Source organism: Drosophila busckii, chromosome X, assembly GCF_011750605.1.
Source record: "Drosophila busckii strain San Diego stock center, stock number 13000-0081.31 chromosome X, ASM1175060v1, whole genome shotgun sequence".
Classification (NCBI taxonomy): domain Eukaryota; kingdom Metazoa; phylum Arthropoda; class Insecta; order Diptera; family Drosophilidae; genus Drosophila; species Drosophila busckii.
In genome coordinates, this window is record NC_046608.1 from 11,886,631 (window position 1) to 11,910,583 (window position 23,953).

The 23,953-nt window shown below is 40.7% G+C and overlaps 2 protein-coding genes across 2 annotated transcripts in view; one reads left to right on the top strand and one right to left on the bottom strand.

The window, feature by feature from the left end:
* Positions 1 to 1,199: 1,199 nt before the first annotated feature.
* On the bottom strand, positions 1,200 to 7,045 carry LOC108605292 (mitogen-activated protein kinase kinase kinase). The gene is given in 11 exon segments (XM_017994942.2): positions 1,200 to 3,247; positions 3,250 to 3,308; positions 3,361 to 3,672; positions 3,887 to 3,998; positions 4,057 to 4,239; positions 4,532 to 4,552; positions 4,746 to 4,921; positions 4,986 to 5,152; positions 5,215 to 5,837; positions 5,910 to 6,274; positions 6,331 to 7,045. Coding segments are annotated over 10 exon segments (3,492 nt in total). The 5' UTR covers positions 6,213 to 6,274; positions 6,331 to 7,045; the 3' UTR covers positions 1,200 to 1,711.
* A 2,447-nt stretch (positions 7,046 to 9,492) lies between these two features.
* LOC108605248 overlaps positions 9,493 to 23,953 on the top strand; it is a 54,252-nt gene continuing 39,791 nt past the window's right edge. The window contains 3 exon segments of the mRNA XM_033294619.1: positions 9,493 to 9,609; positions 17,078 to 17,260; positions 17,329 to 17,386. Coding sequence (XP_033150510.1) covers positions 9,523 to 9,609; positions 17,078 to 17,260; positions 17,329 to 17,386 — 328 coding nt within the window. The 5' untranslated portion in view covers positions 9,493 to 9,522.

The following is a 23,953-nucleotide window of genomic DNA, read 5'->3' on the forward strand; positions in this document are numbered from 1 at the left end:
CTTGCTGGAGTTGAAATGCTGATGGATCTTGCGGGTGGTCGCATAGCACAAAGGAGTGAAAAAAATAAGTAAAGATACTACGAACACAATGCGTACGACCTGTGCAAGGCAGATAAACGCTTAGTATACCACAGACGTTAGCCGCTCTCGATCTGTGGCATAGCGTTGCTAAATTTGAATTGCGTAATTTATTCTTTATGTATTTGTTGAGCAACTAAGTAATAGAAAAAAATATATAATTTTTAGCTCCTGTGCCTTAATACCGTCACTCCTACAGTTTGGCCTGTGTTTAGTGCTGCGCAGCGGCTGTCGAGCTACTGCTGCTTAGCATAACGATATAATTGCGCGCCTGAGCTTGGCGCAGCTGCTCGTTGCGTAGTTGGATTGCGTATGCAGCATCATTGTGACATGCCATATCTGTAGTCTCCAGACAAGCTCATACGCACGGCAGACAAGTCTTAGGCTCATTTTAGAAGGCAGATTTCTAATGAATGTGTTACACGAACTTGCTTAGATTCTGTACAGTCGCGTCGCTTAGGCCTCGCGAGACGTAGCGTTGCTCGTTGAACGGCTGAAGACCATATAGCGAGGGTGACATAATGGGCATGTTGGCTGGGCAGGTGCGCCAGTCCTCTTTGCTGCCGTTGGCTCCTTCATAGCCTGTGCAGTTCCACATCCAGTTACAGCGTTGGGGCAAGCAATGTTTTGAATTGAAACACAGTGTTGAGTAATGTGCTAAAGAATTAATTATTGGACGCGTAGGGCAGGACTTTTGATAGGAGTTTGGGGGGAGTTGGGAGTTAACCGCAGGCAAACTACCGCCAACACCGCAAGAAATTGTTGCTTGTTTACGTTTTTTTATGCAGTGTATTTGCGTTTTTTAATGCTAATAAAGAATTCAACTTATATGCAAACAAAATTCAACTTTATGTTATAATTAAAAAAAAAAAAAAAAACTTGCATACAATAATACATAATAAAAAATTTTTATATATTTTTTCTCATCACAGTTTTTTTTTTTGTTTTTTTTTTTTTATTTTTTACACACAAATTAAATGATAAATTGTAAATAAAACTGTGCACAAAATACCGAGAAATTAAAAAAAATATAAGCCAAATGTTTAAAAATTTGAATTTGAAAGTAAAAAAGGCAAAGCATATAAAAGAAATGCCTGACTTAGTTGAACTAAGTATATAGTATATATGTATATATAAAAATTATATATGTATTGCTTAGTGTATAAGTTTTACAAATAGTTTCATTTGTTTTATTTGCACTTCAATCGTGTTAATGCCAAATGTTAAGCCAATGTTAAGCTAACAGCTTGCTGTCAACAAAATGTTGCTTTTGAGATTGAGCAGCAATATAACAACTATAAATATATATAGTTTGATATTGAAATTCTTGGCTACAATTTGTGCAGAGGGCAGTTTGGGCACTTTGGGTTTAGATTTGTTGTTGTTGCTCACGCACTTTGTTAGTTGGCATTAGTTGTTGCAACTAAACTAAAAGTTAATGCGCAGCGCGCTCAGCTGATGCTGCAGTAGTAAGAAGTTTGTCTCTCAATCTGTGTGTGTGTGTGTGTGTGTGTGTGTCTTAAGTCTAGGGTTTTAATATAAAACATGGGGCTTGCTTGGCGGCCTTTATGGTTTTTATATTGTTTATTGCAACTCACAGCAGCAGCAGCAGCAACAGCAACTGCTTGTGGCCTTAAACACGTTCCAATTGCTCACAGGACTGTGTTTGTGGCTTTTTGCTTTTACGTTTATGACCGCCCACAGCGCTTTTGCTTTCCGTTTCGCAAGGATCAATGGCGCTGAATTCGGCGACGCTGCCACCGCCAACCATTTGCTGCTCGAATAGTTTCGTGTATTTCTTTTTCGAGCCACGCGAGAAGAGACTCATAAAACGAAATTTGTGTGCGGCACGTGTTGCTGTCAGTGGTGGTGGTGGCTGCTGCTGTTGCTCCAATGGCGGCGCCTCCACAGAATGTGATTTAGTCATGTGGCGCAAACGTTGCTGCTGCTGTTGCTGCTGCTTCTGCTGCAGACGCTGCTGCTCGGCAGCCAATTGAGTTTTCATTTTTATAACATCCGGATGCGGTTGCACATCCAGCATGCGTCTCGTTTGCAATATGGAATTCTCTTGTGTGGCAACCTCTTCGCAGTCGCTCACGCGTTCACCAGCAGCAGCAGCAGCAGCAGCAGCAACATCGTTAACAGCATCATCATCATCATCATCATCTGATTCGCTTGAGCTGTAGCTGGTGGCAAAGCTAATCGAAGCATTCGATGCTTGTTGTATGCTCGTATCGGTGGAGTTCATTTGAAAGGTTACCGAGCTCTTGCGTGAATTGCCACGTGCTTGACTAAACGATTGCTGCTGCTGCTGCTCCTCCTCATCTGGCGACTGCTCTGCCGCTTCATCGTTCTCGCCGCCACTTGGCTGCTGGCGAAAGAAGCAATGACGCGGAAACTGTGAGCCCGACGCATTGCGCTGAAAGCGACTGCCCAGCGACTCATCCTCGTACTCCAAGCGGCTGTGTTGGGGCTCTGTTAGACGCGTAGCTGAATTATACATGGTCAAGTCACCGCTAGATTTGGAATTCACACGCTCGCTGCTGGCCAAAATTTTCTTTACCACATCGCGATAGAAGGCACGATCATAGGTATTGTTATCCGCATTGCGTATGGAGCTTGTGGGCAGCTGCAATGCAGCACCGGCTGTGGTTGTGGCTACTGCTGCTCCTGCTCCTGCTCCTGTTGCTGTTGCTGGCGTCTGACTGTCCAGCGAGAGTTTCTTGCGTCCCACTGCCGGACTGTTGCCCAGACTGCCGCCCACAACGTGCGTGTTGCTGCTGCTGCTCATCATGGCCACTGATGATACGCTGGGCTTAAGAAAGGTGAAGCAACCCGTGTGCGTGGGTGTTAATGTATCCGCCTCGGAGCTATCGTCCGATATCGATAGCACATGCACATTGGGCACATGATCTAAACCATAATCCTGGCTACGTGCGCGTCCGTAAATGCTGCGATTAATTAATCCGCGACTATTGTTGCTGCCACTGCCACTGCTGTTGTTGTTGCTGCTGCTGCAGCTGCTGCTGTTGTGATTGCCGTTTAGTCTTGGTGAGTGTTTGTTTGATTTGTTGCTAATATTATTATTATTATTGATATTATTGTTATTGCTATTATTACTTGTATTAATACTATTATTTTTTATGATTAAATTATTATTATTATTGTTGCTGGTATTGTGTTGTTGTTGTTGTTGGTTGTGGTGATTGTTGTTGTTGTTGTTGTTGTGGCTGTTACCGGTATGCAGTAATATATAGGGCATACCTGTGGCCACGCCCGCACCCACCGCCCCCATGGCCGCCACACTGCCGCCCAAGTATGCAATGGGCGTAATGGGCGTGGTACCCACATTGGGACTGCCCAGCAGCTGTGAAGATATTGTCGACGCAATGCCCAAACTAGTCGGCGGCTGTGGCTGCAGCTGCTGCTGCTGCTTCTTATCCAAATTGGGAGCACTCTTGCTAAACGACGAATGCGTCGAACTCTGCGCCGGCCACTCGGGCTGACCACCGCCCAGCTGTGGCAGCAGCAGCGAACGCTCGCGCTGATGCATTGTTGAGGGTCCCCAGGTTTTGTTCTTATGCCCATCGGTCACTAACACAACCCGTCAAAATCATAAATAAATAAACAGAAATGTATGCATATAAAAATAAAGATAAAGAATAAAATAAACGTAAGCGCAAGTGTAAAATTAGCAAACAAAATAAAGCAAATACTTAAATCGAAACGAAACGAAATGAATTGCAATTGCAAGTAGCTCTAACTAATTTAAACTTCTATTAACACTTTCACTGCTTTATTGACTTACGTGCCACAATGCGCAAGCCGGACAAGGAGGGCGAACCTGGTGGATCGACTTTATCGCAAACAGCGGTTATCGTATGCCTAAAGCCCGTTGGCAGCGATATCTGCAGTGATTTCTGTCAAACAAAATGAAGATTAATTTATATATTTTTAATATAAATTAGCTTGGCTTACCTTTTTGCATTTCTTGGGCTTGCGCTTTGAGGGTATTGGCTGCACTGGCTGCATCATGAGCTCACGTCCAAGAAGATTTATTTCACGCTGACGCAGCTGCTCCTCAATGAGATGCAAACGATTGGCCTGATCCACTTGCTTTTTGCGTATAAGCTCCAGTTGTTCCTCCTTGTTGCGCAGTTCCTGTTGGTGATTGAATGCAAAATGCAAAGAGTGAGAAAAATGAGGGAAATGACATTTGAATGGCAGGCAGAGCAATAAGTTTGGTCATAGCATGCAATACTTGTTGTTGTTGTAGTTCGGGGACTAGAGCGGGTGGTGGTGGTTTAAAGAAAAACTAACTAAATGGCAAAGCGTTCGGAAAATAAGCGCAAAAGAAAGAAACATAACGAAACACAAAACGAGTTGGGAAAATCGAAACGAAACGAAACGAAATATGCAGTTTGCCATTTTTGGTAACATGACTCTGTCTTACCTCTTCGATGGTTTGAAAACGCTTTACATGGTTAACAAATATTGTGGTATTGGATTTTAAGAAAAAAGAGTTGAAAATTAAATGATTAGATAAGATGTTTGTGTGTTGTTGTCTGCGTGATAAACACCGATAGAGAAGTGAAGAGCTAAACTGAACTAAAACAACAGCAATGGGCACAGCTGCTGCATCAATTTTTGAGTTATAGCCGCCATACCTTTTCTTTTTCGCGCAAATCGTGCAGCACCTCAGCGATTTCCTTTTTCCAAACCTCCTGCATCAGATGAAATGATTCCTGCGGCGTTAGCGTAAACTTCGAGCAAGCGCTGCTTTCAAGCTGTTCGATTATTTTCTTGAAATCAGGTCGCCTATGTGGATCGCCTTCCCAGCAGCCTGTAAAAAGCAACGCAAGTTAATTATATAGTTCATGCTATATATGCGCTATAGTTGTAGCTACTTTTCATGAGTGCACCCCAGGTCTCGGGACAGGTTTTTGGTATGGGCAATGTAAGCGTATTAACAGCAACGCCATAGGCAACAGACAGGGGATCGAAGCCTTTGTAGGGCGTCTCGCCTGTAATGAGCTCCCACAATAGCACGCCATAACTCCAGACATCAGAGGATCTATATAGAAGATTTGGCATGTGAAAATGGAATCTATACAAAGTTTGGCAGTTACCACTCACTTGGAGTACATGCTGCGGCTAATGACCTCGGGCGGCATCCAGGCGTAGGTGCCTGCAGCGCTCATGCATTGCGTATTGTACATTTCGCGCGCGAGTCCAAAGTCTGTGATCTTCAGTGTTTTCTGATGCAGCTGATTGCCCTCGATGGCTTCAAAGATGAGCACATTGGAGGACTTGAGGTCGCGGTGTATTATGGACATGGGCGCCTCGCTGTGCAAATAGTGCATGCCACGCGCTATTTGAATGGCCCAATCGACAAGCACATCTGGCGGTATTTTGCCAGCAAGTATGCGATTTAAGCTGCCGCCACGCGCATATTCCATGACCAGGCAAAGTTTCGTTTTGAGGCAAACGCCACGTAAGGCGGCAATATTGCGATGCTTGAGTGGCCAAAAGAGTTTCGCCTCTTGCAACACATTGTCGCGCATACGCTGCATATCGTCGTTACCGGTTTGATGTGCTATCTTTATGGCCACCTCCTCATTGTCATAATAGCCGCGATGCACTTTGCAGAAACCGCCCGAGCCGATCACCTCCTTTATGTCCAGCTCCGTGTAGTCGATCTCATGCGGCAGCCCCAGCGGATCAGCGTCTGTGACAAAATTGCGAGGAAATACCCCCACCTAGTGCAAGTACACACATTAATGCCATTGGTCTATATATTTGTTAGACTGATGACTAATTTGTATACTTGCCTTATCACCAATCTTGCCCGTCCACCAGCCGACATCGCCAGACACTTCGCTGTCTGTCGATAGCACAACAACAATTTGTCCGCGTCGAAGCGTCAACTCATCTTCGCCCTGCGCATCGTAATCATAGAGCGCTGTCCACAAACTAGCATCAGCACCCAAAGTAGCGTCTTCAGCGGCCAGGCCATTGCTACTTGACGCATCCAGCTGCTGTTGCTGCTGCTGCTGAAGCTGCAGTTGTGTATTATTATTGTTGTTGTTGTTGTTGCTGTTGTCAACATGCTGCTCTTCGCTGATTGGCAGCATGGCCAAGTACTGCTTGTTGGTGCTAATGCTCGAGCATAAACATTAAGGCGCGTACGTTCAGCCTGTAACAATAATAATTATACGGTAAACGCAGCATGTTACCACCACGCCCACTTACCCAAAATAAAATTGTTGCTAATGCCGTTTTGGTTGCACACACACGCACACATACACAGCCGCTCTAGCTGCCCCACCCCGCCCCCCTCTGTACAAAGCACTCACGCAATATACGCACACACACGCACACTTGAGATACGACACGCTGCTGCAGTCTTAACTCTTAATCCAAAATTGGCAATTGCACAGGTGTTGTTGTTCTTGTTGCAGCCGCAATCAGCGCTATGCAGCCTGGCAATTGTTCAACGCACTGTGCATTTCATTCACATAATTTTTTAACTCTTTTCCTTTTCTTTTTTCTTTTTTGCTTCGTTTGTGTGCGTAAATGGTGTGTGTGAGTGTCTGTTTTACTTTTTGCGTTTGTTGTTCCGCTTTCGAGTTGCAATTCTTGCAAGAGGCTTATATCAATACGTTTTGCTAAGCACTTACGTTAGCAGGTGTATTGATTTCTGTTTTCGGTTTTCGTATATGTTTTTAAAACAAAAAATTTTTTTTGTGTGTTTTAATCAGCGCGTGGATGACAGTGGGCTGGGTGGGTGCAATGTGTATATAATACTGAGCAGCTCGTTAGCTTTGTCCATTCACTTCTACAGACACTTTTATAGTTTTGGGTGCCTGCTTGTTGCACAATTTTTATGAATTTTATTAATTCGTTTCTAAAGTTAAGTGAATTCCGCGCTTTTCATCCACTCCGTGCACTTTCATAGCAACATTAAACAACAAGTATCATCCAAAATATATCGATAGCGCTGACAGCATTACATTCTGTTAGCTCAATGTTAATGGTTAACTTTAACAAGCAGTGCTGCCGTATCGCCAGACACACTTGAGGCTGCCGCAGCTTTTTGAATAAAGTCAAATTTACAAAAATTGTCTTGGTTTAGATATAACAGTAAGCCAAGTTATTTGTTTAAAAGCTTTTGATTTTTTTTAAAATAAGTCAGCCACTTATTGACGTAATTGACAAAAAATGTTTATGCTATTCAACAAAATAGTGTTGGATTCAAATTTAACAGCAAGCTTACTTTAACATAGATGAGTTAACATTACATTGCTCAAATTTCTTAACAGTGAGCTTACATAAGCTGTTGCTCAAAATTACTCAACTATCCGCCCAAGGATAAAGCGGATAAGCGGGAACGAACAGTCGGATAAGGAATACGAAGTGTGTCAAAATTAAGCGGTGCAGAAAACGACAGGAATAGTTAACATGACACGAATAACGGTTAGATGCTGACTACTAAAACGGTTGAAACACAAAATTTTGTACCATATTCGACGGCGCCACGGACGGCGGTAACGGTTACGCGGGCGTGCGCACAGACAAAATATTGCACGGCAGAACCCCAATCAGCAACGAAAACGGAAACTTATACTTGTCTCAGTTGCTTCGGCTATTCACTTAAATGGTTAGCCGCTTTATTTTTTTTTAAATGCAGCCAAAAATCAAATATACCAAAAATTAATAGAAGAAATTAGCACAAAAAATTAAACAAAATTTGGGAACATTTCTTCTTCTTTTTTTTTGTGTGTGCGTTAAGAACGCGTCGCTGTCGCCGCCGCCGTCGCCGACTTATTCTTTTTTTTTTTGCTCGATGCGTGCGCGTGTGAGAGGCTGTGTGTGTATGAGAAGATGTATATTTCTTTTTTTTGGTCATGGTACTTGCCTTAGCCTTAAAACGCGTATGTTAAATCGAAGCCATGCTCTAAAAATGTAGAACCAAATTAATAAATAGAACGTTAGGAAAAACGAAACTGAAACCCAAACGCACAAACTTGAAACGTTAAATAGTAAATGAAATAATAGAGATAAAATAGTAGAATTTTTAGCGCTAGTCTAGCCAAAAAGTTGCTAAATGTAGAGATAAACAACCAAAACGAATACAAAACGCACAAATGCAAAAAAACGCAAACCTAAACTAACTAAATAAAATAGGCGATAAACAAAAACAACAAAGTGTAAGTATGTATGGCTAAAGTTTATTTACAGCTAGTTAGTCATGATCATGCATGCATTAGTGTGTGCACGTTTGTATTTGCAGATTTATCTCCTTGACACTATTTCCGTTTACGTTACGTTTATTTTGTATTTTCTTTTTTTTGTACAAAAATAGCAAGATACAAATGTATGTATGTGTGTGTGTGTGTGTGTATAGACACATGCCAGCATAGGCAACAAAAGCTGTTGCCTGGCCTATAAAATGGCCGCCCTCTAACAGCAGCAGCAGCAGCAGCAGCGCCGACGCTGGCAGCGTGGTAAGCAGCGCGCAAGAAGTTGAGGTTATGTCTGCGCCGCAAAATGTGCTTATGCTGCTGCTGCTGCTGCTGCCCTTGGCATGTAATTTATGCTGCCGACGGCAACGCTGGCTGCGGCTGCTTAGCGCTACTTCAAATGGGCGTGCCGTCGTCGCAGCATCCTTTGGCAGCGCAGCACACACGCACAAACGTTTACATTTATTTGTATACACTAGCTACGTATGTTAGTGTGTGTGTGTGCGTTACGCTCACTGTAAATGACCTAGCCCTATTTTTGGTTTTGGTTTTAGGCTTTTACTTATTTAAGAGTCAACTGCTTTTTTCATTTTTCTTTTGATTTTTTCCTACTGCTGCCTGTGCTGCTGCTGCTGCTGGCTTTGTTTTTTTTTTGCCTGCTTTTTGCTTTGCGCATTTCATAAGCGCCCAAATAATAAAAAGAACGTGACTGCATACCCTGCAGGCTGACAGGCTTGACTGGCACTTCAAGACCTCAAAGGACAATTCAGAAGAAGACAATTATGTGCCACACTTGCACTCAGCTGTCAGAGCCAAGCCAACAACAAGTTGCATGCCTCAGCAACTGCAATGGGCCATTGAGCCATTGGGCAATTGGGCAATTGGGCAATGCAGCAATTGCTAATCATAGTTAGATAAACTATAGAAATAAGTTAAAATAAATGTTTTTCTCTTAGTATTAATGCTATATATTTGAATTTATATTGCAGATACGCTACGCCAGGCAGCAAAGAGTTCCAAATTTAAGCTAAGTAAATGAATTAGCTAAACAAATTGTGTAAATAACAACAACAAACAAATGGCATTAGCTATAGTTTGTTAGAGCAAAATGCTAAAAACTCGCACTCGCACCACAACGGGCAGAAGTTGAGCTGCTGACCGCATTGGGTTAGCAAGTGGAGCAACAACAACTTGGTTGGCCATGCAAGCGAACAGCAGCCGATCCACATTGAGCGCACAATCCTCGGGCACGCCGTCGGCCTCCACAATATCCTCGTCGCAGGGCAAGGTAAGTGACCTGGCAAACCAGGCACTGAATCAATTCAATTCAACGCTGGCCAACTAATCCGTTCGTCAGCTTAAACGCCTTTGTAGCCCTTTTGGCCCCGAGTGGCAACCATTATGACAACTAGCTAACAAAGAGTAGAGTAAACTATGAGCGATGAACGCTATAGCTCATTATCAGTGTGTGTGTGTGTGTGTGTGTGTGTGTGTGTGTTAGTTAGGCTCGCCAACTGGCTTCGACGTACTTCAATTCAATGCCCAGCAACACGCTCCCCAAGGAGCACTCTCGCTTACGCCCACCCAAAACCCCGCCCACTAATCTTTGTTGAGCTCTGGCGAGATTTGCTTTTGGTTTGTCGTTTTAACCATTTTTACCGTTTGCTCTGCTGCGTTTTTTTCTCGTTTTGCGTTTTGTATTTTAGCTTTAGGGTCGAGTCGTAAGTGCCAGGGGCTTAGTACTCACACATGTGTTTGCTTGTATGTGTGTGTGCTGTACGGTTATTTTTTTTTTTTGCAAGTGTCCTTTGTGTATGCGTGTCCTGTGTGTAGCGCCTCTCAATTATGCAGACGTTAGTGACAGTGCGCCCCATAAACAACTGGGAACAGCCAAAAAACACGAGCCCCAAATCCAGCTACAGCTAATTCCAAGAATTCGCATAAGTCAAGGCTGCAATTTAAATTTAAATTTAGCATACATTTTAGTGTCAGCTGTTAATTTTAATTAAAAATTTGCTGCATTGTAAGTCATAAATAATGCACTTTGCTAATTTATTGTCGCTGTTATTTGTTTTGCATTTCAAGCTCATTCATAATTTGCATTTCATTTAATTGGCCAACAAATTTGACAACAAATATTGACATTGCTATATTATTTTTTTGGCTAATTGCATTTAGCCTGACAAAGCGTTAGCGTCATTAATTAAATACAATTAAATTGCAAAAAAGTCAGCAACATTAAAAAATTAATATAAAAGAAAACTACTGCGAAAACTTGTGAAAACTGCTGTCGAAAAAGTTTGCCATAAATCTGAGAAAGCAACGAACTTGCAACAAAAGGCGAAAGGCAAACGGCAAACAATTGTTTATATTAATAAATGAATTTGCTAGAGTAATGCTTGCAATTAAATTGCAATTGCAAATAATTTTGTAAAACGCAAAGTAAATTTGTTGGTTTGCGCTTGTCTCAACGCCTGCGGTTAGGCAATAATAATTTTGCAGCCTGCCTGGCTGGCGCGCACACATACAGCTTATTGATTTAACTGTGTGTGTGTGTGTGCGTGTCCGTGTGTGTGAAATTTCGTGCATGTCTTAGATTTATTAAATATTTTGTGCTAGACATGTCATATCATGTTTTATTAATATCAAATTCGTTGCCTGTCTGTCTGTCTGTGTGTGTGTGTGTGTGTGTGTCTGCTGCTTGCAACTTGCGCGCGTATTCAATGCGCTTGCTGCTTTCGCTTTTAATTAAACATTTGCAATTTTGCGACAACACGCGCCGCGCGGCGCACACACGCACTTCGCTGCTATGTACTATGGGCAATGCGCGCACTTTTTTGCGTAAACAAAACTAAAACTAACAGCAATAATCAAAAGCATTGATAAAAAAAATGAACTAAACACAATTTGAAAACTTTAGCACTTTAATGCTTTTGCTATGCGCACAAAAACGCTGCATTTAACCACTGTGCCTGAGCCTGGCTGTATGCTAAACAGACAAGCACATGCGACTGCGACTGCGACTGTGACAGCGACTGCGACTGCGGCAGAGCGAGGCAGGCAGCTAGGGCTTGCAGCTTAATATTGTTTGTTGGCAACTGCTGCTGCTGCTGCTGCTGCTGCCTTTGGCCTTGCCCAGCATACAATTCAAAGTCGAGTCGACAGCAGCGCCTCGCACACTTACACTTGCTGTTTATGTGTATGTGTGTGTGTGAATAAGTCATAAAAAGCCAGTAAAAATCTCCGTTTGTCATTACATATTGTCATCATCAGCGCGCGCCAGCAGCTTTGGCTGTCATAACAGCATTTGGCATAGCTGTGGGCGTGGCATATGTAAATGCATTTAGTTGACACAGCAATTTTTGGCCAACATTGAGCGCAAAAATATATAAAAGACAAAGCTTAATACGATTTAATTGAATTGCATAGAATTTTGTATTTAGTTAATGCTGCCACAAAATTCTATGTAGTAATTGTAAAAGCAAGAAATTTTTATATGTTTAGCTTTAAGCTGCAAATAGCAAAAGCAAAATGAAGCGTGCAAAATTCGAGATTTAGCTGTTTGTTCTGCTGAAATTTGTAATTCCTCAAAGCCAATAGAGTTATGAATGTTCCAATTGAATTTTGCATTTAGTTAGTTTTGTGCTTAAAGCAAAGCAAAGAGCGACAGAAAGAGCGAGAGCGAGTGCGCGTTAATTTGCAAGCGCATGCTGCAAAGTATGCAATGAAAAACTGCAAATAGCAAAGCAGCTTGCAATTTGGCGTGTCTGTGTGGCTTGCGTGTGTGTGTGTGTCAAAGTGTAAATTGGTCTTGAGGCGTCTTATGACACGCACTGACACACACACACACGCACGCATAGAGCGGCAAACACGCTGCAGAGCGTCGCGAGCTTGTCAAAACTTTTGCCATGAAATACGAAAAGTTTGCGTCGCTTGTTGTTGTTGTTGCTGTTGTTGTAGTTTACAATAAAGCGCGCGTGTGTGTTGAAAAATATGAAAAGTAACGGACAATTTGCTTCATTAAGTGCACGTGTGTGTGTGTGTGTGTGTCGCTTGTCGTGTGTGCTTTTAATTCACAAAAACAGGCTGCTGCCCACACACACATGTGCGCCAAGCTGATTGTGTGCGTTTGTTAGTTAATGGCAATAGCACATGCGCAATATGTGTGTGCCACACACACACACACACACACGCACAACTGTTTTGTAGGCCTAAGTCGCTGGCCTGGCTAAAAGTCTACACTGCCAACTGTTTCTCAGCAGCTGGCCAACAACAAGAACGCACATTTTTGGCAACAGCGCCTTGGCTTATAAAAAAAAAAAAAAATAAGCAAGTTTCATTTCAAACTCTACACAAGTCTACAAAAGCGCGCCGGCTTAGCTGCTTGCTGTCTCGCTCTAACGCAGCGTTAAGCATTTGGCTGCTTAGACTGCTGTCTGCACATGTATTTACATATACATATGTAGCTGTAGCTGTGTGTGTGTGTGTGTGTGTGTGTGTGTCATTTAAAACAATATACAGAGATTTGTTTTGCCATTTATATGTCAAAAATGACAAGTCAAGTGCTTTAGCTGCTGTTGCTGTTTACTTTTTTTTTTTACAGCTGTGCGTGTGTGTGTGTGTGATTAGCTTTATGCTACGCTTGATTACGCTATCAACTAGTTAGTCATGCGCTGTTTAATGTTGCGTATGCATTATTATTTATATATAAAATATTCACTTTCAAATTGATAGCCAAGTCAAGTGCCTGAGCTTTTGCTTCAATGCCAAAGCTGCCGCCCACTCCCCACTATGTGGCAATGTGTGAAATGAGTTTCAAGTACAACAAACAAACAGCCAAGCAGCAGCAGCAGCAGCAGCAGCAGCAGTTGTATAAAAATGAGTGAGAAAAGCAAACTGACAAGGACAAGCTCTCATATGAAAACAAACGCATAATTTAAGCGTAATTGCTGTCATTTTTCATTCGACTGGGGGATGTGGGCGTTCTATACTATATACATATATCTATGTTATGTCTATGTATGTTAGCTGTTACTTTTGCTTTTGCACACATATTCGCAGCAGTTACTTTTTGCTGAGTGGCTCGCAAACGCGTTGGCTGCTAGCGCCAATAATTATGCTATACTTTTTTCTTTAGTTTGTTATTGTTGTTCTTTGGATTGCAACAAATGTCAAGCTGCACGCATTTATTGTTCTTGCCACATTTAGTTTGCTACCTGGCAATTGCACAGTCGCTCTCGCTCTATCTCGCTCGCACACACTCTCGGCTATTTGCCAACTCAACTCTATTTGCACTTTTCGTTTATTTGTTTGTTTGTTTTTTATTTTTCGACTGACTCTGACTGTGCCACGCCCCCAGCTGCAGCTGCAGCCAGTTAAACCACAAAAACCACAGACAAAAACAACAAAATAGCTTAAAAGCTTTTTCATCGTCAACCCCTTTTACATATATATCAAGCTATATATAGCAACAATTGCGACAATCTTACACTGCATTTATTTAAACCATAAAACGAAAATTTGAGACAATTGCAATTTCCTCATTGTTAACTATTTACACACTGAGCTTGAAGTTACGCTTAATGACAGTGTTAATAATAACACTAGCTTACAGCAAAGCATAGAAATATGCAGCCAACAATTGCTTAGAGCAATGTTCACTCAAAGTTCTTTTTAGTTTAATGCAGCAAACTGACAATGAAAATAAAATTTTCAAAAAATTTCTCTGATTTGCTTTCAATATAGAATTTATAATGCTTCAATTTATTGTAAAAATTGGAAAAGCGTATTATGAAGTTGTGCAAATGTGTGTAACAGGCAGATGTGGGCGTGGCAGACCACACAAAGTATATGTATTCTTGATCAGCAAGACAACGAGCTGAGTCGATATAGCCATGTTCCATCTGTATGAGCGACTGTTTCTCAGCAACCAGAAGAGCTAGAGCAACCAATTTTGGTATGTTGCTGCTTCTGCAGCAAGCACATAACGCTTTTATTTTATTTTGATTAATTACCTGCCCTCAGCACCGCAAACCGAAAAAAACAAATCACATACAAAATACTAGGCAATTAAAAAATATTTAAAAATCTGAAATAAATCACAAATACGCTTTGCCATGCTTTTGACCCATTCAGAACTTAGGAAATATTAACATTTCAATTTTCAAGGCTTAGCAATATTTTTTTAATAGCTCTACATGGCACTATGTAAAGTGAAGTTGTCAATTATGAATTAAATATTCGTATTTTGTTAATAATTTAGGCATAAGCGTTTGTCCCCATAACAATTGTTACAATTGTTTAAATCAAGTGCAGTTTTTGCTAAGCAAAGTTGAACTCTCATGCTGCATTTGTGCCACCCACCAGCCACCCACAATTGACGATGAGCGTCGCAACAAAGCAGCGACGCTTTCGCTCAGTCGCCGCAGCAAACGCACTAGAAAAAATTCAATTTGTTTAGCTGAGCCGCACTTTTGCCTTTTATTTTTATAATATCATACATCTTTAAGAATTAATTGTTAAAATGTAAAAAATAAACAAACATATAGATGAGGCATAATAACGATAAACAATTGATTAAGCATGATGATAACTACAACTAGTCATATGAATGAAATGAATTTAGAGACGCTTGCAATTGAGTTTAAGTAGAGTTGCACATTCTGATCGCTAGATGTCGCGCCGCTAACTCTTGTCTTGAATATTTGACTCTTCGCTAGACTGCGGCACAACTTGCGGCTTGAAACTTTGCTTGGGCGGAATGAGCAGCAGCATGTTAAAGCAAATGAGCAATGGATACACCAGCTGCGATTCCAGTGATCGTTTGAAGCACAGCTGTTTGGCTGGTGACTCACTGCATCAATGGATGTGATGGTGGCGCCGTTTTCAGACTAACCAGACGCTCATGCTCATTGCGATGCTGGCGACGCGAGTCCAGCACAATAATGAGATCCATGCCATAGTAAAAGCCAGTCCAGGCTGCAGCTCTCAAGGAACTGCTGCTCAGTCACATGCCAAAAGGCATCGTCCGCCGGCGTGGCCAGAAAGCAGAAAGCAGCGCTGCTCCAGGCGATTGCTAAAGTAACTCGACAGTGCCACTTGCCAGCTGAAGAGCTCATGGCTGGCAATTGGCGCAGCCATCAAATCAATTGAAATCCAACGCAGCAGCTGCGGCCACCAAATTGAGCTTCTCATATCCTATTATAGTATTATTTTATTATTATTATTATAGTATTATAGTACAATTTAGTTTAATTTAGGAAAATATTATAAGATAAAGTTGTCACACAACATAATAGCAAACTAATTTTACAACAAATTACACAACTAAATAATTGTTAAAAAAAAAAAAAACCAAATTAAGCAGCAGCCATCAAAAGCTGCAGCGTTTGACGCCCATAACGACATATAGACAGCCAGCCCTCAAAGTATTCAGTTGTTAGCTTGCCACACTTGAAATGAAAAAATGTTGCCGATAACATTGCTAGCATCAATGCCAATTTCATTGGAATACAACTCAGCAAAGCTGGCTACATTTATGTTAATATCGATTAATGTTATCGTTATCAATAACATAGAAATAGGCACCTCTGACTTGGATAGATCGCCACACGTTGTCCAAGGCCTTGATGTTTATATCCGAGTTATGCGACTACTAAGAAAGCTTAATAAATTTATTGCTTTAGCATTTTTTTGGGCTCTGTGCTTGTTGCCAAATCCTTTAGCCACATTTAACTGCAATGTGCCTACAATTTGTGCCATTTTTATTTCGCTTTAGCGCGTTTTTTACTTTAATAATTCAGTTGTGACAGACAAATATATAGAAACGCCAAAATTCGATGCTAATATTTATATAAATATGTGTAAGCTACAATTTTATTTTTTATTTAGCAGCTTCATAACAGTTTAAGCTTAAATGCAGCAATAATTAATTAATAATTAGCAGCTTAAGCAGCTTTCTGTGACAGAAACTATTAAAACGGCTTTAATGCCGAGCTGAGAGCACAAGCTGCTCATTAAGGCTATCAAAATGCTGGCCACACACACACACACACACAGGCAGACACACATATACACAGTGCTGCAGATTAGAAAACGAACTGCGAAAGTCAAACTGTAACTTAGAAAGAGAGAGAGAGAGAGAGAGCGAGTGAGTGAGTGAGTGAGTCGTAGGCTATTAAACATTCTGAAAATGGTTGATGTGGTTTTTGGGCAAGTGAGAAGGCGTCTCGCTCATTTGATGTCTAAGCAGCAGCAGCAGCAGCTCCCAGGTGGCATGTGTTGCAAGTGAGTGAGTGAGTGGTGCTGGGGTTGGAGGTGGGGGGTGGTTGCTTGCTACTTGCCACACGAGCATAATTTGTTGTAATTAACATAACGAGCCAACCCAAGCAATAATAGGCAAAAGACCAAGTCACACACACACACACACACATACATATATATAAATTGAACGCCTACACACACACACACACACACTTAGAGCGCCTGTGCGGCTCCTGCTGCGCTAAGCACAAAGCTGCCCACTGTGCTTGCTTTGCATGTGTGTGTGTGTGTGTGTGTGTGTGTAATTAATTTGTTTTTGGACAGCCCACATACCTGCGTGTCATCAACACACATCAACCCCCCGCGCGCGCGCGCCTCTGCTCGCCATGCAAATTACTTTACGAGCCACACTAAAAATAGCCAAAGCCTCTATTATACTCATCTCCAATTATAATTATCTATTTATATATATCTATATCTTTGTATATTTGCAGCAACAAGTTGTCGAACTATCTGGCTATGTCATCATACTGGTTGAGAATGCAGAGGGTAAAATTAAATTATATGGCTCACCGTCCGATCGCGATAATCTGGAAGTGGGCGATGAGATACTCGAGGTCAATGGCCTTACACTGGATAATATATCGCGCACCGAGGCCATACGACACATACATGATGTAAGTAACAAATAGCGCATTGCATTTAATTATTGCTTAATGCATTTTGTTAATACTTCTTTTTGCAGTGCATCAAATCCTGCACAATTTGCTTACGCGTGCGCAAGAAAAATGATTCCAGATTGGGTAAGTGTGAACATAATTATTATCGCATTAGTTAATTAAGTTAGTAGCCTTGTTTTATGCTTTAAAATTGCGCAACAAGTTGAGCTTAATAAGTTCTCAGCACTGCTTGCCAAACAGTTTCAAATGCTGTAGTGAGACTGCACAACTGTAAGCAGCTTAGCGCTCATGAGTATTGCGCTCAGCTGCGCACTGCTTGAGCAAAGAGCGCAAATGCCGCAGCAAATGTGTGAGTGCTTTTCATTAAACTCAACATTTTTAAACTAATTACATTTTATTTAAAAAAAAAATCGCAATTTCCGCTTTGCGCTTAGCGCAACAGTTTTGACTTGAAAAAAACTAATGGCGCATTACAGTAGCCAATATTATTGCACTGCTTGCACAATATTATTGTAGATTATACTCGCTAATATGTTGTGGCTCGGCTCAAAAGCCTGAGTTGTAACGCTTCTGCCGCTGCCGACCAGTGTTGCCAGATTTTGAGAGACAAGATAGGCTAGAATTGAGGAAAAAAAATAAGTCTAGAATAAGCTAGACACTAAATTTGTGTCAAAACTCATGCAAAGATAAAAAAAAAAAATAAATAAAAGGTCGCGCTGTTGAAATTTTAAGTCGAAATTCATGCAAAGCGTAAAAGTAAAAGTAAAAACAAAAGGTCAGCGCCTGCAAATTTCATTTGCAATCAATTATAAAATTTACCAAAATTAAAATAAGCTAAGACAAAATTAAAATATGCTAGATTTCAGGCTATAAGCTATTTGCTACATTTATAAGCTTTTCTATTTTGAAATATGCTAGAACTAGCCTGAAATATGCTAAACTGGCAACACTGCTGCCGACAGCAAAAAATTCTCTTTATCTGTTAATGTGAAAGAGAACCACAACAGAAGAGAGTTAGAATGAGTGATTTGTTAGTTAAGCAGCAAACATGGTAGAATAATACAACGTAGCGGACTGCGCTCTTAGGTTAATTAGCTTCTTCTTCCTTTTTGCTGCTTTCTCGCTCTCGCAGTTTTCGTTTTCTATACGGTGTGAGAGGGAGGGAATGAAGCTAAGTACCCAAACTCTCTCAAAAAGAAGAGCGCAGTCCGCTACCTTGTATTATTCTACCATGGCAGCAAAGGCCTATTGCACTCAGTGCTGCCAGTTGCGCTTTTTTCGCCGCCAACAAATTGTAGAATAGCGTGAAGTGAGTACTGCTACTTCAACTACAAAGTTTTTAATATATACGTGCACATGCTTAATACGATTGCGAGTATACAAAAAATTTAACTGAACTAGAGCAACTAATAATGAAACATACATAAAGGAGCTAAAACGTTTTGTTGGCAGCACTGATTGCAAGCAGTTCGCTCTCTAAGCTATGAAAGCTGTCGTTTCTTAGCAAGAGCGCGAGTAAAGAGCGATCGCTCTTTGGTTGCAACTCATACAATAGAGACGAACCTTTGATTCGAACTTATACCATTCTGAAAAACAGTTGGCAGCACTCATTGCTTTGCCAACTTGCGCTTGGGGCTTTAGTTTTGTTTTGTTTTGTTTCTGTGCTTGTGCGGGGCGCGCACGCGTTTAAGTTTTACGTTTACCGTTTGTCGTTGCGACTGCGCTAGGCGCTAGCGCTTCATTGTCAATAGATTTCATTCTGACGCGCATAAATTCGTTGTGTGTTGTTTTTTTTTTGTCTGTGGCTGTGTTAATTGTGTATGTGTTTGTGTTTAATAAATTTAATATATGCTGCCTAAACTACAACGACGCTGCTGACTGCAAAAGTAAGTGTAGCTAATGCAAATGCTTGTTAAACTGTAAAAACTTGTCTCTGTCGATCGGTCACAGCTGCCAGCTGAGCGCTGAACTGAGCTAGATTTGTCTGTACATACATATATTCATAACTATGAATCAGCAACGTTAACGCTATTGTGCAGTTGTTTTGTTATTGTTGCGTATACATTTGTTAAACAGCTAAAGCAACAAGCACAGCAGCAGCAGCAACAACAACAACAACAACAACAAGGCCGCAGTCGCTGCCGGCGGCGGCAATGTTGACAAATTTTTCAAGTAATTTATAGCCCAGACCTAGTAAATACATATGCACATACTTTATGAGTGTGTTGCTGCTAATAATATGTATTAATTTTAGTAATGGGCGGCTAGCGAATGCAGAGCAAAAAGAAAGAAAAAAAAAGTCGACAGCTAGCAGTTAAAAATCAGTTAGCCCCAAAGAGAAAACTCAAGTACAGCGCGCGAGCGAGCAAACTGATCGAGAGAGAAAGAGAGCGTGAGAGCGCGAGCGCGAGAGAGAGAAACGTTGCATGCTGTGGGCAGCAAGCTTAGACGACTAAGCACTGCCCTTTGCTACTGTTTGATACGCAGTGTGCTGTGCACGAACTTTACAGGGTATTAAGCAAACGTTATAGCCCGTGAACGTAGAAATATTTTTAATGGGCGCTGATATGTTAGTTGGGATGCTTTGGCATGAAATGAAATAAGTTTGTGGGTTTTGCTTGCTGTATAGCACTTTATATTACATATGTATGTACATTTGTACGTAGGTGGAAGTTGAGTGCATGCCAAACAGAGTCAACCAACTGGAAATTGTTGCTAAAAAACATAACACACACAGCTAGAAATAAAAAGCTGCAAGCACAGCGCAGCTCAAACTGTAATTTTAACTGTTGTCAATAGCACAGCAAACTCAACTCCAAAGCAAAACAAGTTTTGATTTCTTGTGTGGAAATCAAAGATAACAATAAAAAAAAAAACATTTGAGAGCACTGCTTGTCAAACTGCAGCAGCGCGACGCTTTGGAAAGCGCGTGAGGGGCGTTTTTAACTAAAAGATAACTTGCTTATCTAAATTTGACTAATGCATTAACAATTATAACAATAGAGCTATGGATTGCTTTAGAACTTTAGAGCAGCAGCAGCAGCAGCTAATGCTAAAAAGCTATAAAAAAGTTTGAGCACAACTTTAAATACACACACACACACACACACAGCTGCATGTGTGTGTATGCAATGTTGTTTCTCTTTTGTTGTTGTGGTTTTTGTTGGTTTGCTTACTTTTTGGGTCACACGCGGTCCAGCGCAAAAGGGTCGCAAGAATTTCCAGTTTTTCTCTCTTTTAAAACGAAAAAAGAAGTTACACACACACACACATACGAACAACGAAACGTGAACATTCCAAAGCAATGAATTTTTTTTTTTTTTGTTTCGTTGTATAAAACGAAATCAATAGAGAGATGACGATGATGGGGCGCGCAAGCAAAAGCAAAAAGGAAGCTAGTGTGCGAGCGAGATGCATGATGCTTGTCTATTGCCCATTGGCTTTATATGCAGGTGTTGGTGTAAAAAGCAAAGCGCGTGGTGAAGTGTAGTGTGCTGAGGTGTGGGGTGGGGGGGTGCTAGCTGGGTCAGCATCCAAAATCCGGTAAGGCAAGTTTCTTGGCGCTGCTCAGTTTGTGCCGCTAAATAAATTGTTGCTGTATTAGTGTGTGTGTGTGTTGGATACAATTGAGCGCTCACACATACACATGTATAGTGGGCGTGTGTGTTGGGGGGGGGGCGGGGGGGGGGTGGGGCAGCCATTGTGCTGCGATGTGTAAAAGTCATTGCCTCAAAAGCGAAACTTGCAAAGTGTTGGCCATGGAATTGCATGGGTTAGATGCTATACATAGCAGCAGTCTCTATATAGTAAGCTGACCCCACCAACAACCAACAACCAACATTGCTGCAATTGCCGCTAAAAGTTTGTGGTTCTTATAAAAAAAAAGCAATTTAAATAGTTGCCATGTCATTTGTTATGCATTGTTGTGAGCTTAAGCGTAATAAATACCGTTATAATTGCATATGGGCAGCAGATAATTTTAATAGCCAATTTTTTCATGTAATGCACACACACACACACACGCACACTTGTTGACAGGACAGCAGAGCGAATGATAAGAGAGCGCAAAAAGCATAAAACATAAATGTCGTCGTCGTCTGGCAGAGAAAGATTAAAATTGAAACTGAACCTGTAACTGTAACTGAAGCTGAGCGAGCGAGCTTGTGTGTGTGTGTGTGTGTTCGTCCTTTTAAAAGGCTAAAGTGAGTGGCATGTAGTACACAAAATGCTAAAAAATATATATAAAACATGTGTGTAGCGCAAATAAATAAACAAACGTGAGACAATGCGCAGCAACAACAAACAAAAGCTAACGACAGCAACAATTGTCACAAGTTTAGGAGCTGAAGCAGATTTTTCGAAAAACCAAAAATAAAGCTCAGGGTCGTCGCAATTCAATTTGAAAACTTTAAAGTGCTTAAAATGTAAACAGCACACGCGAGCAGCAGCAAAAGATAGAAACAGAGCGAAAAGAGACAAACATTTATACATAATAGAGGAATTATAAGGCTGCCCACTATGGATTAAATGGCTGCATTGGGCGACAAAAATAAATGAATGAAAAATGATAAATAGCAGCTAGAATTTAATTTAAAGAGCATTTAATTTAGAGTTTTGCAATACTCAATAATTTATTTTGCTGCTACATTCTTTAAAATTTAATTGCGAATTTTTCTCAAGTCACTCGTATGCAGTTTATTGCTTGAATAGAAATTTAAAAGCCTAAAACAATTTTTGGAAATGTGCGTTTTACGCTGCTTGGCATTTCCATAGTGCAACAGCAGCCACATTTGCTACTTACAGCACTCGTAGTAGCCTCATTTAGTTAAAACCCCCTCCCCCACGCTACCCGCTTAAGCAAACAATTAAAAAATTGTTTTGTTTATACGCCCCGTCCTCTTAGATAAGCCTGTGCTGATAAGCGCCAGAGCACTTGACACAGACGCCTATGCGGCGTATGAGTAATTTATAAAGCATGACTGCGCTGCCAAGAGCGAACGTCACTCAGTCAGTCAGTCAGTCAGTTAGTTAGTGTATCTGTGTGTGTGTGTGAGAAAGGTAGTTAAGCCATTGCTGGCAATCAAATCTGTTTGACACACATTGATATGCATATGGTTTAACTAGAGCCCTTGCCACATTCTAATTGCGTGTGTATATGTCTCTATCTGTGTGTGTGTTTATCTTTGTGTGTGTGTGTGATAACTTAATTTGTAAAGCTGAATGAGCATTTAACAGCTGAATAAATAATAATAGAAAGCTAAACACAAGCGTTAGACATGGAAAGACAGTTGCGAAATTTATGCAAAATGCGCTCAGTGCAGTGATTTTCATTTGATTTATGCGTTTATCACTGCTGCTTCTTCTTTGATTTAAAGTAAATGTGCAAATAAACATAAATATTTATTTTATGTTTATTGCCTTTGTTGCAATTTGTTTAATGTGCTTTTAATTTTATTTATATTTGCAACATTGAATATGCATTTATTTTGTTTATATTTTTACTTTTTTGTTATGCAACTTTTTATTCGTCTATATTATAGAAAATAATTATGTATAATTTTGCTTCGCGGCTGCTTAAATTTAATTTTTATGTTTTAATTTTTTTCTCTACAATATGTGTTTTTAATGTGCCAATTCCATGCGTTTCTTGCTATTAAAAAAAATAGTATCAAACAATTTTCATTGCTCTTAAAAATATGTAAAGTTTCGCTTTTGTTTTTTGGTACGAATAAAAAAAATGTCGCTTAACTTGCAACTTGCCGCAGCAACTTTTAAAAACTTTTATGTGCCATTACCATTTTGTTTTGCTGTTGCCAATTTAATTGCCAAAAACTTTGTTGATTGGCTAGAGAAACTACCAAAGACAAGTTATGAGCGTACAAAAAAAAAATATAAAATATAATAATGTAGAGACACAAAAAAAAGATAAAGAGCTAAACGTAATGTTTGCTATTTCTTATCTGAGCCATGCAGCAAAAACTAAAGCTAGAGTTATGAGTGGAGCGGGCAGCGGGGTGGGGGGGCAGTGGGAAACAAACAAATAAATCTGTCAAAAGATGAAAGCCAAACGCACACACGACAAAAACGCACGTTTAATATGTGAGACGTGAGCAGCAACAACAACAACAACAACAATAAATTAAAAATAGTCATAAAATAAAGTTACGAAAAAATTCCCACATTACTTTCACATTTCAATTATAACGCAAAGAACTTTTGCATGCCAAGCAGGCAAAACCAAAACCAAAACCGAAACCAACACCCAAACCGTTTCCCACAGCATCTTCTGTTACTTTGTTGTTGTTGTTGTTGTTGTTAGTTGTTGGCCACCTGACTTAAGTTCATGGCCCATTGATGGCCCAGCCTCCAAAGCTTCAGCGTCGTCGTCGTCGTTGTCGTCTCAGTAATGTGATACATCATTTTGCGGTTACATAACCTGCAAAGAGAGCAGCAGCAGCAGCGGAAAAAAAACAACAGCAAAGTGAAATAAAAGAGCTAAAAGCGTATAAAACAAAAAACAACAACGGCCAGCAACTCTGTTGTCTGTGCAGTAAACGAGTTTGAACAAAAGCTACAAAACTCAGTCGAAGCAGCAGCCACAAGAGCAGAACAGACAGAATCAGCTAAAAAACTTGGCAAAGAAATGTTCGAATAATCATATACTATATACATATAATCTTATATACATAC